General features: G+C 40.6%; 1 protein-coding gene across 1 annotated transcript; it reads left to right on the forward strand.

Annotated features, from left to right (window-relative positions):
• Positions 1–8,730: 8,730 nt before the first annotated feature.
• On the forward strand, positions 8,731–14,023 carry LOC148018677 (pyruvate dehydrogenase (acetyl-transferring) kinase, mitochondrial-like). Its single transcript, XM_087701558.1, has 7 exons — positions 8,731–8,880; positions 8,982–9,610; positions 12,357–12,615; positions 12,693–12,873; positions 12,991–13,138; positions 13,351–13,561; positions 13,701–14,023. Exons 2-7 carry the CDS (start codon positions 9,362–9,364, stop codon positions 13,757–13,759), a joined length of 1,107 nt encoding a protein of 368 aa, XP_087557684.1. The 5' UTR covers positions 8,731–8,880; positions 8,982–9,361; the 3' UTR covers positions 13,760–14,023.
• Positions 14,024–14,444: the final 421 nt, after the last annotated feature.

Genomic DNA, 14,444 nt, shown 5'->3' on the forward strand with positions numbered 1-14,444 from the left:
CTCTCTTCCAAAATTGGAAATGCCGAGCTCGCTTTGAATGTGATCGAAGTCCTCATCAGTAATACTCAACTCTTTCTCAGCTTCTTTGGCCTTTTCAAAACAAAGAGAGAATGCCTCACCAGCATCAATAAACTTATCATCTAGAGTTTCTTTATCAAGTTTCAAAATCTCTTCCTTTGATTCATTTTCTGTGTCAATTATCCCATTTGCAGCATCAGAAGCCTCTGCAATAATTGCAAGACAATAATCTTCCCTGAGATTAAAAAGTTTTTGAATATCTGATAGTAAAATGTACTCCTTGTCCTTGAAAGGTATACATGGCAGGGAAGGAACAATATGGTGAGAACTCTCATCAAGTTGAGGGTTTGTATCTCCTTGGCTCTCCTCAATGATAGTCTCAGCTTTGAAGTGAGCAACATCCAAATTCTCAACAATGGAAGCCTCAAAATCTGTATCTACAACCTCCTCTATTTCCCTTTCATCTGCTAGATCATCCAACATGCAAAAGCTGGCAGTCTTTGCTCCTTCCAACTGTTGCTCCTCAACTTTCACAGGGTATTTGACAAGGCTGAAAATAATAAAAGCAGCAGATTTTCTCATCATCTTGCAGTTTTTGGAATGAGTGCAGCAAAATATGTCTGTTGAATGAAACCTCTCCAGAGAGTGGGCCCTGCACTTTCTAGTAAATACTGCATTTTCATTTCCTGTTGACCCAATGGGAACATGGACATATTCAATTGTGCCAACTTCAACAGAAGGACCTGCAAGAGTTTCAAACTCCAAAAAGTCCTCCATTATATATTTTTCACAAGATTTCAGAACTTTGTCAAGTTCCCAATCAGGATTAAAAATATTTTTCACAACTCCATAGAATGAGAGATCCATTCCATTCTGAAGCATAAAATCAAGTAGCCTCTCTGATGGAGTGATATCAATGAGCTCTGATACTCCTTGACCTCTCACTACTGACGTTCGCTTCCCTGGAGATGTACTTGGCTTTCTCACACTGGTGGCAGAGGATGGAGAGGAAAAAGAATACACAGGCTGATCAGATGTTGATAATACCATATTGGAGAATATGGGAATTTCCCATAAGTTTGAGACACGTGGTCAAATCTTTGGATTTGTCATAACTTGAACACTATAACTCCAAATCAAGCGCTCTATAGCTCAATAGATTCCATTTTTCAAGCGCTTTCCAATGATAGGTCACATCATATGGTTTTGAGAAACTTATGGGCATGTTATCCGGGTGCCATCTTTTTAGTATTCTAAAAATGGGAACTGGGAGATTCCCAAACTCACTAATATTGTGTTTGATGCACTTGAGCCTTTTGAAAGCCTTCTTCTTTTACCAGTTCCTGAAGAAACCTTGGATTCTATGGGTTCAGACATGTTTCCAACTTTTGACGATACGGCGCGATAAGAGAGAAACGATTCAGACGGAAAGGCCCCCTCGCGCCATATCGGTGATCCCAGTAAGAAGCACTAGAGCCACAAAAAAGGCGGTCACACGAGCTTGAGGAACGCTGAAAGAAGACTAGATCTAGAGAACCTCCAAAACGAAGCGAAGAGAGGAGAGCAAAGAAAACCAACAGTCGCTCTCGCGCCGTATCAGCAATACAAACAGAGGTCGGAAACCGAAAAAAGCCGTACAGATAAGAAACACACCCTTATGTAGGCACGGATTATGCCACCTGGCAGTATCCGTTGGTCTCATACACGTGGCAGTAGCCGTTGGGCAACACGTGACCGATAACCACGTGGCGAACAAGTGGACCGGTCATTACTTGACACGTAGCATACGGACCATAAATGCAGATACGTGGCACAATCAGTATCGGACACATGTCTGACACGTGTCATGATTTACCTGGGTATATAAGTGGTCATTTTTCCGACGTGTACACTTTTCATTTCTCGAGCTCTTCCCGCATTGCTTGCCGATACGGTGCGATACAAGTCCTTTTTTCGCTAGCAAAAAGAGGTGTGCCGATACGGAGCGAGGGCGTCCAAACGGTGTGCTCGTTTCCTCCGTATCACGCCGTATCGGCATCTGATCTCCAATACGGAGCGAGGGCGTCCAAACGGTGTGCTCGTTTCCTCCCTATCGCGCCGTATCGGCATCTGATCTCCAATACGGAGCGAGGGCGTCCAAACAGTGTGCTCGTTTCCTCCCTATCGCGCCATATCGGCATCTGATCTCCAATACGGAGCGAGGGCATCCAAACAGTGTGCTCGTTTTCTCCATATCGCGCCGTATCAGCAGTTTGCTCCATATCGTGCCAATACGGAGCGAGAGCTTCCTTACGCAGTGTTGGTTTCCTCCATATCGCGCCGTATTGGCATCTGATCTCCATTACGGAGCAAAGGCGCTGTTCCATTCTGCTCGCTTTGTTCATATCGCGCCGTATCGGAATTGCTCATTTCGTCACTTTCCTCGCCAATTTGTCTTTCAGTTATTGTCCTTCTGGTTGTTATTTTTGCTTTTCTGGATGGCAAGGACAAAGCAAACTGCAAGAAGAGTGTATCTAGATGGGAAGGACAGTGGGGGTAGAAGAAAGTCAAAATTTGATGAATCTAAGGGGGTAGAAGAAGTTGGTCCATCACAGGCTCCAAAGCATTTTACAACAGAAATCCCCCCTACACCAGGTGTTGTCCTTACATCTTCTATAAATGTTTCTTCACCTGAAGTTGAGGAAGCAAAGGATGAGGCTTACCTTGTGAAAGATTCATTCCCTACAATGGTACCTGAGCCCACATCTGCTGAAGCCACTGAACACCCCAAGCCACAAAAGAGAAAGAGGAAGTCCAGGTTCTTCTATATGCAGAGATGTTTCAGTGAGATCAGGAAAGCCCAGAGAGCTACACAGCATGTCATTCCAAAAGCTGCTTTTATAAGGGTGGTTAAAGAGATCTCTGATAGATTGTCTCAAGTGGCAACTGTCTCTGGTCTAAATAAGAAGTGGCAACTCTCAGCCATTCTTGCCCTGTGAGAGGCCGCAGAAGATTTTGTTATTGATTTCATGAACGACGCTTACATTACTGCCGCCCATGCTCATAGGATCACCCTTATGAATAAAGATTTCAGCATCATCAGCAGAGTGAGGTATAGGTTTGACAAAGTCCTGAGGCCCTTGCCTTCCAATGATCAAAAAGACTTTGAAATCCTTAACGTTCCCCCAAAATTGTCCAGGAAAGAGAAAAAGCTAAATGTTGAGGATGTTAGTCACCTTTACCCTACAAGGGGTGCCACCCAGCAGAAGGCTTTCTTGAGTGAAGAAAATCAGGAGGTGTTTGAAACTGAAGACGATGTTTACAAGAGGAAAGCCGCATCACTTGCTCCCGTCAACAGCGAGAGGATGGGCAAAGTGTATGGGCAGATTCTTGTGAATGTTGCTGGGGAACCTGAGGAGGAATATCTTAGTATATCTCCCGAGGACAAGCCCATGTTGGAAAAAAGGGATCTCCAACTATCTGACTCCGTGGTATTTTGTTGCATAAGGTAAGGTTTTTTGTTGCATAAGTTAAGTCTTATAGGTTCAATTATATTTTGGATGAAATTGGTATTGAATAGCTTTTGCTATTATCTGCAGGGCATTGGTCTCCTCTCTCACTCTCGATATCCGAAGAACCATATACATTGTTGATCCACTTCTCTCTGTGGGACTTTTTGCAAAATCTGGTTCTAATATTTCACCATTTTTTCGTAGCTTCGATAGTGTGAGAAATTACCACATCTTTTTCCCTTATGTAGAAAGGTATTTTTCTTTTTCTGTAGAGGAAATTTTATGTTCATTTGCTTTCACCCTTCTACTCACCTCTTTTATGAATTTGCAGAGGGCATTGGAGTCTCATCTACATTAATTGTCTTTCAAGGGAAATTATCTTTATGAATTCTCTCAGCGGTGTTCACGGTCAAGCACGAATGTATGTTGGAAGAAAATTACTTACTTTGATTTCTTTTATAAATAATATTTTGAACTTACAAAGCTTCCTTTTGCAGTGCTGCTAGACTCGTTTCTACATTTTTGGATACAACATACGAGGATCTTGCTGATCCTCAAAGGCCGTATACTTTTCTTCTACAAGAAGTTCCATTGCAAAGCGATGCGCATTCTTGTGGATGGAGAGTTATCTCAAACATTTGCAGAACAGTGGATTCAAAGCTGTTACAAATAGAAGGAGTGAATGTAAGTTTATTTCATTTGATGTTTGTGTAACCCTTATCATGATGTCTTTTCACTAACTTATAATATTTATTCTTACAGTGTAGAGACTATCCTGAATCATATGTTTGGTGGATAAGGGAGAGATGCATCGAGCTGATTCTAGACAAAGCAATCACACCGTATGATCCTGACTCCCCTCTTCCTCCCAAAACTTCAATGGCCAAGGGCACAAGCAAGGGAAAGGTCAAGGGAAAGGGTAAGGACAATGGCAATGGTAAAGACAAGGGCAAGGGAAAAGGCAATGGGACCACTGCTGCAGAGTCTAAGAAAAAAGGAATGCCAGTGCTCTCTCCTCTTAAATTTGATCCATCCCCTCTTAAGCCCCAAGAAAAGAGACTACCTGTAAAGGTCAAATTTTTTCAACAATCAAAGAAAGGCCCTGTGAGAAAAAATATCTTTGAAGAAATCGATAAAGAATGAAAATAGCAAACATAAGCATACACGAGCCTTTTTATTTTGGCTTTGTACATTTTTATGCAATTTTTGTACCTCATTGTGTAATGAAAATTTTCACTTGTAAATCGAATGTAATGTACATTTTATACACGAGCCTTATTATTTTGGCTTTGTACATTTTTATGCAATTTTTGTACCTCATTGTGTAATGAAAATTTTCACTTATAAATCGGATGCAATGTACATTTTATTTATACACATTCAAAAGGCGACTTGCTTCACGATAGCTTATGAAGTTCCCATTAAAAAATATCTTAAGGACAGTCTATTAAGATAAATAATGAAAATTTTCACTTATAAATCGGATGCAATGTACATTTTATTTATACACATTCGAAAGGCGACTTGCTTCACGATAGCTTATGAAGTTCTCATTAAAAAATATCTTAAGGACAGTCTATTAAGATAAATAATGAAAATTTTCACTTATAAATCGGATGCAATGTACATTTTATTTATACACATTCGAAAGGCGACTTGCTTCACGATAGCTTATGAAGTTCCCATTAAAGAATATCTTAAGGACAGTCTATTAAGATAAATTCCTGCCAAGTTTTCATTCTCAAGGCCCCAAACTCACAATTGTGGGAGACAAACAACTCGTACAAAAGAAAGAGCGCTCGGCTCTTTTACCAATTGTTACACCATTCACTTTGAACTTATATCTAGGGGATGTATTGTCTAGCAATTCCAAGGTATCCCTCACATCTTTCAGACTCCAATTGGAAGTAACATTCACCTTCTTTACTTCTTCATGCGGAAAAACGTGCACCACAAGTTTATATGGTGTGTTATCTGTATCAAAATCCAAGAGAACCCAAATACCCAATCTTAGTTTGTATCGCCTGTAATCAAAGCCCAAAGCAAGATTTTGGCGAGGGATACTGTAAGCCAAAGCCAAGGATTGAGGGCATGCACTGCACCTCAAGATATCACCTTTGTGATCACACTCTCTAGATTTCCAATGCGTCCCTATAGTGTTGTCCAAATCCTCTTCCGAAAAGTTTCTACTTAACCAGGATACCTTCGTTCTTTGTAAATTTGCTGTTTTGAAGCAAGCCACGAAGATATGGAGGGGTACAAACCATGATAAACGTATTCTTCTTGAGATCCTTCCAACTGTCATGGACTTTTTAATATCCTGAGATATTTTGAATTTGAAACTCTGCACTGTTACCTTGTCAGGAATCTCCCAATTTATAGATGAAAGACTTGGCAATGGCAAATCTTCGATATTCCCATACCTATCCGCTTTAGAGGGAACCACATACTGTGCATAATATATAAAAACCTTGCATTCACTATAAAAAGACACAGTTTGATCGGCATAAATAATGTCTGCCAATACCTTATGAATGGCATGGAAAGTCCCACTTAGGCTTTCCACAGGTTGCCATTCAATACTTGTTGACGGAAAGATATCTACAATGATGAACCGTTTGTTAGAACTTGCATAAATGGAAAAGAATTATATATGTTATTCAACTTATAATTTACAATGTGTTTGTTGGGGAACACGTTCGTTTGGAGGCAAGTGCATATCCTTGGCCATGTAAACATGTTGCACCTTGACAAACCAGCCTTCGGGCATAATTTTGAAGGCAATGATACGCCCCTTCCAGTGATGTTTTATATCTTCTCGTTTTCTTCTTTTCACCTTATGGGAGCCCTTGCAAGATGGCAGCATGGTAACCCAATCGTTTACAGCAAAGGTTTTGGGCTCAAAATTTCCATCTACTCCCTGGCTATAGACTGTGCAAGAGTGTATTAAACGAGAAGGGCGCCTGGAGGAAGCCATGAAAAGAATGAAAGCGCAGAGAAAGAAGCTCAAAGAGGGGTGAATGAACTAAAAAGTAGCGCCAAGAACCCAAATGAGTATGTATTGGGCGCCAAAAACAATATTGAAAGATCTCCCGATTTTCAAAAAACTCATTATTAATTTCATCACATCTCTGTCATGTATTTTGTCAGATTTGTAAGTAAATAACGTCTTTGGGACTCCAAAACATGTCAGACTTTAGGGGTTTTGGCTAAAAAAGAAGAGAGAATCACGAAATGGACTCCACTATCTCTAAAAAAGAGGAGACAAGAATACCATATTCTTGCACACGTGGCGAACTCTCTTTGGCCCTTTCCTTAATCCCGTGATTAACAAAAGTGCATTTTTTGAAGCGTTTTTGGCCCTAATGAATAGTGTGGTAGGTATAAAACCAACAATGATATGAGGTAACATGGAAGGAAGCCCCTAAATCAAGAGGCCAACACTAAGGGTAAGCAAACTGAATATCAAGTAACTGAGTAGTAAGCAAGTATGTGACCACAATAATGACAAGTGAGAGAGGACTTAGGACCACAAGACTTACTATATGATTGCCCACGAGACTTAGACTTGCCCCTATTGTGTTGTGAGTCTCTACCATGGTTATTATTCCCTTTATTATCATGTCTACCTCTAGATGTAATTGCATGGGAAGTACATGATGCATCAGCTCTCTTTCTATTCACTTCTTCCATAAGCAAAGCTCCCTCTACATCAAAGCATTTAAACCCATCTTCAAGGGGATTGACACTCATAGTAGTATAAAATGTATCCTAAGACTCAAGTAGTGTAACAAGCAAGAATAGAGACTTTATATTATCCTTAAACTTAATACCTTGCAAGATAAGCTAACATATAATGGAGTGGAATCCATTTAAATGCGTGGACATAGGAGTGTCCTCCTTTATGTGAAGGTCCACAAGCTTCTTTAGCCAATACAACTCAAATGTGGGACTTTGGTGCCATAAAACATATACACCGTCTTCTATCTCAATAACATTGGAATAAACTTGCTTGGACAATGACAAGATAATGGTACTTGCATAGCTCATCCAAATCAGTCCATGCCTCTGCATCAAACTCCTTGGGCTTTATATCTTTGGATTTCAATGGTGGAATTTTCTTCTTTTACACCAATGACTCTCAAATCTGGGTCATCTTATAATTGAAGTTGGTGCCATCCAATTAGTCAATGTTAAAGATGACACTATCCCCAATAGAAAATGCCATAATAACTACAAAGCAAAGAGTAAGTGGGTTGTTGAAAGAAGAGTAAAACAACACCAAAATCAATGCAAAACCTACTCCAAGAGGCAAGGTATAATGCAAGATATAGTTTTCCAGAAAATAAATGCCATAGAGTATCTGTAACACATGTTTGCTCTGAAAGAATTGCTCAAAACTGAAAATTTAGCATGGTTGGTCACAAAACCTATAGTAAAGGAGTGTAAACTATGGGCAAAAGACAAAAATGCAAAGCTCCCATTGCCAAGAATATCAAGTAGTCCCTCCCTTTGCAACACACACACACAAGAATATCAACTATGAGAGAGAGAGAGAGAGAGAGAGAGAGAGAGAGTGTGTGTGTGTGTGTGTGTGTGTGTGTGTGTGTGCCTCCCTTGTAGGCCTAATGTTTTGAGTCACTTCGCCTGTAGGCTATGCCCCCTCCAAGGTCTTCGTTTTTTGGAATGACCATGCACTCATCTTATTTCTTTTTTTGTGCTTATATATTTGTTTAACTATTCCTTTCTATTTGGTCTCCTCTCGTCTTATTGTGCCACATAGGCTTGGGAGCAATGTCCTTCGTCTAGGGAGTGGTTTTAAATATTGAACCTAATTATTGGTGAGAAATATGGAAAATAGTTTTCAAAGAAGGATCACCTTGTCTTTGTTCATTATAGCAACATATGCCCTAACAAGCAGTGCTAACAAAGGGTATTTAAATTTCTGCTATTGTGACTAGAGGTGGCAGATTTTCTGGGGCTGAATTCCACGACTTTGGGCTCCACTTCGCGTGACTGGGCTCTTATCTATGTTGATGACAAAAAGTTGCATGGATGATGGAGCCTTGTTGGATGGAAACAAGGAAGCAAGTGTGTGGAGGGACACGTGGCAGCGATCGGGCTGCCAAGACTCTGCATGCGCATGAGCCACTAATAATCCGAAACTGTGGACCTTTTCCTCTCTCCTCCTGAGAACCTCTTTGGTCTTCCTTCCTTGAGAGAGAGAGAGAGAGAGAGAGAGAGAGAGAGAGAGAAAACCTCTTTCATTGTAGTATTTGCATGGACTGTAAAGAGAGAGAGAGAGAGAGAGGGTGTGTGTTTCCTCATCACGGAGCTTTTCATATCATGAAGCTGTACCTTGCTGTAGTAGGTATGTCATTCACTCTGTCCACTGGTTCACCTGTCACCATGGAACACATTGCATTGAGCTCCCATCATTCTTACCTGCCTTTAAATTTGCTTTCTTTTCAGGTCGAATGCAAAGGTGCAATATCAGAGCCTCATGAAATGGTTTTCCTGCAGCGCACGCGTGCGTTTCGCATACGCGCCTTGATGCAGAAGTAGCGCAGTTCTTACAACAATCAGTAATCTCCATCTTCCAGCATCAGAGAGGAAGATATGCGCACAAGTGCAAAGGATCTCTGAGATTTTTTGTTAACCAAATGATTGATCGGCCATCAATTCATTACCCCTCGATCAAATGCGAATTCTGATAAGAAGGAGCTGGTGACTCGCCGAAGAGTCACAATCTCTCCTTTATCAAACAAACGAGATCTTTGGCATTAACATATGTAAGCCAACAGCTGATGTAGGTAGGGTTTCTGCCTGTGATATCTGATAGTGGCTTGAGGATGGCGGCACGACGGATTGTGGACTATGCAGCCAGAAATTTGGCTGAAGATTTGCACAGGTGCAGCTTGAAGAAGCAAACAGGAGTGAGCCTGAAGTCCATGATGGATTTTGGGGCATTTCCAACTGCCAGGAACCTTTTGGTGTCTGCTCAGTTTCTACACAAGGAATTACCAGTTCGGCTTGCTCACCGTGTCATCGAACTGGAGAATCTACCTTATGGTCTTTCCTCCAAATGCCACATTTTGAAGGTCTGCATTCAAGCCCTAATGTTGATGTGTTTGTTTTCTCCAGATTTAGGAATTCTGTTCGTCCCATACTAACAATTGCAACTTGATTGAGTAAGAAGTGTGCTAATTTTCACTTATCTTGCTTGGTTCCTTGGGATGCACCTGAGTTCCGCACTTTTATGTTAGAACTTTAATTATGTGTGGTTTCTGCTAGGCTTAACTGGCCTCTTTTAGCTTTGGCATACTCCTAGGTGCTCCCATAGTTAGCTCAGGATCAGTCTCACATTATTTTGGACGTTCAATGTTCAGCACCTTATTGCAAGCAGACACAGTGCTTTCTAGTTTGTATGCAGGGTTGAATATTTGTAGAAGCTCTAGCTTTTGTACATGGAGAAATTACACATTGTACCTACAAGATTTTTTTAATGAAAATGAAGATGCATATACAGGACTTCCTCCTTTGCCAGTATGTTCTATTGAGTCAATGCAAAGTCAGAAGGGGTCAGTAACAGGATGGTAGCTTTATTTCCCATGTCAGTCCAAGTGCATGAAGGCTAATTCTGGAAGTATTTGTACCGTATACAGTCAGATTAGATGGCACTATGCAGTGTTCATTCGGCTTTCCCCCATTTTGTCACATCTATGGGAGTCTTATCCCATTAGGATGGCCAACCAGGTTTCTGCTTTCCCTTGTGTACTTTTCCTCTTGTGCTCGCTTTTTGTTAGTGCTCTGACTTTTCACTTTAACTAATTATAACAGTTAAAGGACACTTCACACACTGCCCATCGTAGATAGGATTTGTTCTCTTTGAGATTGGAGAACACCTGATTATTTACATCATATTGTGATGTGTGGGGGTATTGAGGGTTTCAGTATGGACATATCCTAGCAGTTCTTGGTGTAAGTTTCTTGTAACCAATTCTCCAGTGCAAATTGACGAGCTGGCCCCTCATGCAAGGAAGGCCTATTCTGGGTCTAGTTCTCTCTCCCACTTGTCCATGTCACATTGGTGGAGATGCAAATCACACTTTCTTGCTCTTTGTCGTCTGTGCTTGCTCCTGCTTTCTGTGTAGCCATGGATTTCTTAGTCTGTTATAGTGGTTAGGGTCTTTCTCGATGGTGCATTCTCTCTTTACCTTGTCAAGTATCAGATGAAAACCCAGGTCCCAGCTGCTGCTACTGCGATAGATGGGTATAGACAAGGGAAGAAGGTGCTTACAAAACAAGCAAACACACGTCCCCAAGTAGAGCAGACACAAAGCAGCCCATCAGTTCTATATATGGCTCATGCACATCTGAGCTTTAAGCTGAGTCTATTATTCTTTCTGCTCAAGACAGCGTTGCTGATGAGGCAATTCATTTCAAAGAACCTCAAGTAGAGCAGACACTAATCAGCCCATCAGTTCAAAATACGGCTCATGCACATTTGAGCCTTAAAATCTGAGTCTATGATTCCTTCTGCTCAAGACAATGCTGTTGATGAGGCAATCCATCGTAAAGTTGTGTGTGATTGCCTCGTTCAATTCTACAAACCAACAGCACAAATCTTCCATTTAGAGACATTGTCTCTGAAACTTTCCAGGATTTCATCATTTTCTCTTTCAAACTTTGCATTTGAAATAATTGGGCAATCTTTTGTCTTACAATTGAGAAGAATAGCCTGCAGATTTCAGGGGTCGCAGGTTATTCAGCCCTCCTGTTTGCAGCTAGAAAAGTCAAGCTTATTACGGTACATATTGCTAGTCTTTATCATCAATGAGAGGAGCTTCTTGTCCAATAGCACAGCTTAGTCAATTGGTGTGAATATCACAGTAACTGTCAATGTAAACCAAACTTGTAGCTTTGATGGATGAGCTTAACAACACATTCAGCATTTCAAAATGCTGCATGAAGATTTACCACTGTTTTACACATGATTCCAAAACCTCAAATCTGGATTCAAAGGATCTAGTTTGAAAGCTTCCGGACCATCAAGTTTGCTGAAAGGTTTCTACTCAAAGGGTTTATAAAGTCAACAACAGCCAGTATTGGGTGCCTCCAGAAATCTCAAAATGCCAATTGACAGCTCTTCGATTCAGACTCATAGCCTGTTTGTTTGGGAATGATGAAAGTCCCATTCATTGTCTTGATTGCAGCCAGCATAAAAAGAGGAGATCAAACTGGAGAGAGTTGCATCACTTTCAAACATCTGCCTTATGTGCCCTATCTCAACGTCAGAGATACCCTTGCTAGTGCAGTGTTGAGAAGCAGTTACAAAAACCCTACACGTTTTATTGGATTTCTGTTCATTTAAACAGCTCTTCAAGTCAAATCCCATTCCTTGTCTTGATGTAGTTCACGGCAGCCAGCATAAAGAAAAGATATCAAACTGAAGGATAGTCCTCGCAGAGGTCAACAACGATAGGGGTGTACTACCAAAACATATATGAAATGTAGCTTCCAAAGAGATTTAGAGAGTTGCATAGCTTTCAAGCATCTGCCTTATGTGCCTTGTGTTAATATCAGAGATACCCTTGCTAGTGCAGTGTTGTCCAGTTGCTAGCTTATCTCTCTATGGAAACTACATTGAGAAGGGTCTACTAAAACCATACAGGTTTTAACGAATTTTTGTTCATTTAAACAATAATTGTTTCAATGTAAAGTGGTCTTTTTAAGATACACATAAATTTATTGCTGGGCAGTTTTTAAGTTGTAATAATGGTGGTGGATTAGATTTCCTAATTGCAATAATGCTTGAATCATATGCTAACTAAATTACATGTACAGGTACGTGACTGGTATGTGGATTCATTCAAGGATCTAAGGAACTTTCCAGAGATTGTAGACAGCCAAGATGAGCAGAAGTTTGCAGAGTTAATACATCAAATTAAAGTAAGGCATAATGATGTGGTGCCTACAATGGCTCTGGGAATTAGAGAGTTAAAGAAAGATTTGGGGAATAATTTTGGTCTGAATGATGTTCCAGAAATACATCAGTTTCTTGACCGATTTTACATGTCACGCATTGGCATACGAATGTTGATAGGTATAGACATCTTTTCCATTCATTGCTAGATGTGGTCTTGTTTTGAAAGCAACTGACTGGACAAATTTCCTTTTCAGGTCAGCATGTAGCCTTGCATCATCCTACACAACCTCCAGGTTACATAGGACTTATTTCAATCCATGAAAGCCCAACAGCTGTTGCACAGAATGCCATAGATGATGCTCGGTCGGTTTGTACCAGAACTTATGGCAATGCACCTGAAGTGCATTTGTACGGTGATCCAAGCTTCACATTTTCGTGAGTACAATTTCCAAAGCTCTTCTTGTTTTCTGGTATGTATGTACAGTTTTGAGGTGTTTGGCTTGGGAGTATGGATTCTGGCATCAATTTGTGATCTCAAATTTGGTGTCTTAGGTATGTACCGACTCATCTTCATCACATGGTATTTGAGCTGGTAAAGAACTCGCTTCGTGCAGTTCAGGAACGCTATCGGGATGCTGATCAGGATAGCCCTCCAATCAGAGTAATAGTTGCTGATGGTGTTGAAGATGTGACTATAAAGGTCTGCCTTCCACTCTCTCTCTCTCTCTCTCTCTCTCTCTCTCGGCTACATGATCAGTCTATAAGCCACATGTTGACACCTGGTAAACATTACTTCGAGCTTACTTAGCCTTCCTACTGTGTCGCCAACATATCCCACTACTGGGAAGCTGCCACAGTAGCAGCCCTAACTCTGCTCTATACACTAATTTTGGTCTTTGATGCTATTGTTAGATATCGGATGAGGGTGGAGGTATTCCTAGGAGTGGAGTATCCAAGATCTGGAGTTACTTGTACAGCACTGTGAAAAGTCCTTCAGTTCGTGTTGAGTTGCAGCACCAAATACCTGCAGCTATGGCTGGTTATGGCTTTGGCTTACCAATAAGTAGGTTATATGCTAGATATTTTGGTGGAGACTTACAGGTTATCTCAATGGAAGGTTATGGTAAGCTCCTTTTGTGTTCACATCAATAACATCGTTCTAGACTTGAAATCGAATTGGTACATTGCCAGAACTTTGAATGTTCAATTCGAGCATGTGTAAATCTTTGCCATTCGCAGCCCTGATCTGTCCATGGTTGCAGGTACAGATGCATATCTCCACTTGAATAGGCTGGGGAGTGTGCAGGAGCCACTTCCATGAGCTTGTGCACATACTGCATACCCCTGTTACAGCTATGAATAGTCCAGAGAGCAAGTAATCAAACAGCAAATAAGTTTGAGCTATGCGCAAAAACCTTGCTCTCATACTTCTTTGATTGAGTGCTTATGGGGTTTCATTGGTTATACAATCTATAAATTCGCTAAGTACTGAATCTGGAAACTTAATCAGATTCCATCATGCAAATAATTAAATTATTGAGAATATAACCAAGACGTGCCCACTGCCTTGATAATTGAGATTGTTGATTTGCTAATTTATTAGAATTAAAGAACGACCACCAGATAAATCACCATTTTATAGAAGGGGTATTCTAGAATAAAGAATTGTTCCACTGACCGTTAATTAAATCACCATCTAGAATAAGCATCCATATCAGCACTTAGAGCAGTTAAAAATGGGAAAGAAATTTTGCCAAGTATTGGCCTGGGGAATGGAGTAAATTGTGGAGTTAAAAGAGGGATAGGTTTTTGCCACATATTTGGAATGGAGTAGATTGGGATGGAATTAAAGAGGGAGCTTGTTGCTTGAGCTATGGGGTACAAAGGTAGACATGGTACATGAAATCCTATGGTTTGCAAATTTATTTATTTATTTGATGAAACATGAAGTTGTATTAGTAAGTAAAAAAGAGAAGTATTACACGATGTGGACGTAAGTAGAGGTC

This window comes from Lygodium microphyllum, chromosome 20, assembly GCF_053477565.2.
Source record: "Lygodium microphyllum isolate KBCC chromosome 20, Lygodium_microphyllum_v1.1.10, whole genome shotgun sequence".
NCBI lineage: Eukaryota > Viridiplantae > Streptophyta > Polypodiopsida > Schizaeales > Lygodiaceae > Lygodium > Lygodium microphyllum.

What these genes read in the sequence shown, in the direction of transcription:
- LOC148018677 (XM_087701558.1), top strand. Translation starts at nt 9,362, where the DNA reads ATGGCGGCACGACGGATTGTGGACTATGCAGCCAGAAATTTGGCTGAA. An exon ending in GATCCAAGCTTCACATTTTC is followed by an intron (nt 12,874 to 12,990) that starts GTGAGTACAATT and finishes TTGGTGTCTTAG; the next exon opens with GTATGTACCGACTCATCTTC. An exon ending in TATCTCAATGGAAGGTTATG is followed by an intron (nt 13,562 to 13,700) that starts GTAAGCTCCTTT and finishes CCATGGTTGCAG; the next exon opens with GTACAGATGCATATCTCCAC.